The sequence below is a fragment of the Myotis brandtii genome, unplaced genomic scaffold (assembly GCF_000412655.1).
Source record: "Myotis brandtii unplaced genomic scaffold, ASM41265v1 scaffold17, whole genome shotgun sequence".
Taxonomy (NCBI): domain Eukaryota; kingdom Metazoa; phylum Chordata; class Mammalia; order Chiroptera; family Vespertilionidae; genus Myotis; species Myotis brandtii.
Window position 1 is genome coordinate 9464303 of NW_005356259.1, and position 350 is coordinate 9464652.

The 350-nt window shown below is 61.4% G+C and overlaps 1 protein-coding gene across 1 annotated transcript in view; it reads right to left on the bottom strand.

Moving 5' to 3' along the window:
* The window catches only part of EVX1 (even-skipped homeobox 1), a 31167-nt gene extending 31091 nt beyond the window's left edge, over positions 1-76 (bottom strand). Inside the window, exon 1 of the mRNA XM_014537032.1 lies at positions 24-76. Coding sequence (XP_014392518.1) covers positions 24-76 — 53 coding nt within the window. The remainder of the gene's footprint in view (positions 1-23) is intronic.
* Between the last annotated feature and the right edge of the window lie 274 nt (positions 77-350).

A 350-nucleotide genomic window follows, 5' to 3' on the forward strand; every position in this document is an offset into this window, starting at 1 on the left:
CGGCGGTGGGGAGCTGGGGTCACCTTGTGATGCGCCCGCTCCTCTGCGCCGCACCGCCTCTGGGAGGAAGCCCCATTGCCCTCTTCTTCTAAGCTGTCATCCTCCTGCTGCAATCGTCATTACAGTACCGCTGGTGACGCCACTCGGCGAGCGCAAGTGGATAAATAGAAACGTCTGCCACGGCGGAGATGAAAGGAGACCCGCAGCTAATGGCTCGGCAGTGATGCGCCAGGTGTGGGCCTCGCTCGAATGGGGAGGAGAGTGTGAAAGCAGAGAGACGCGCACACTGAGCGCGGGAGACACCAGGCAGAGGATGCAAATGCGATTCCGCAGGAAGAAAGCCGAGCTGC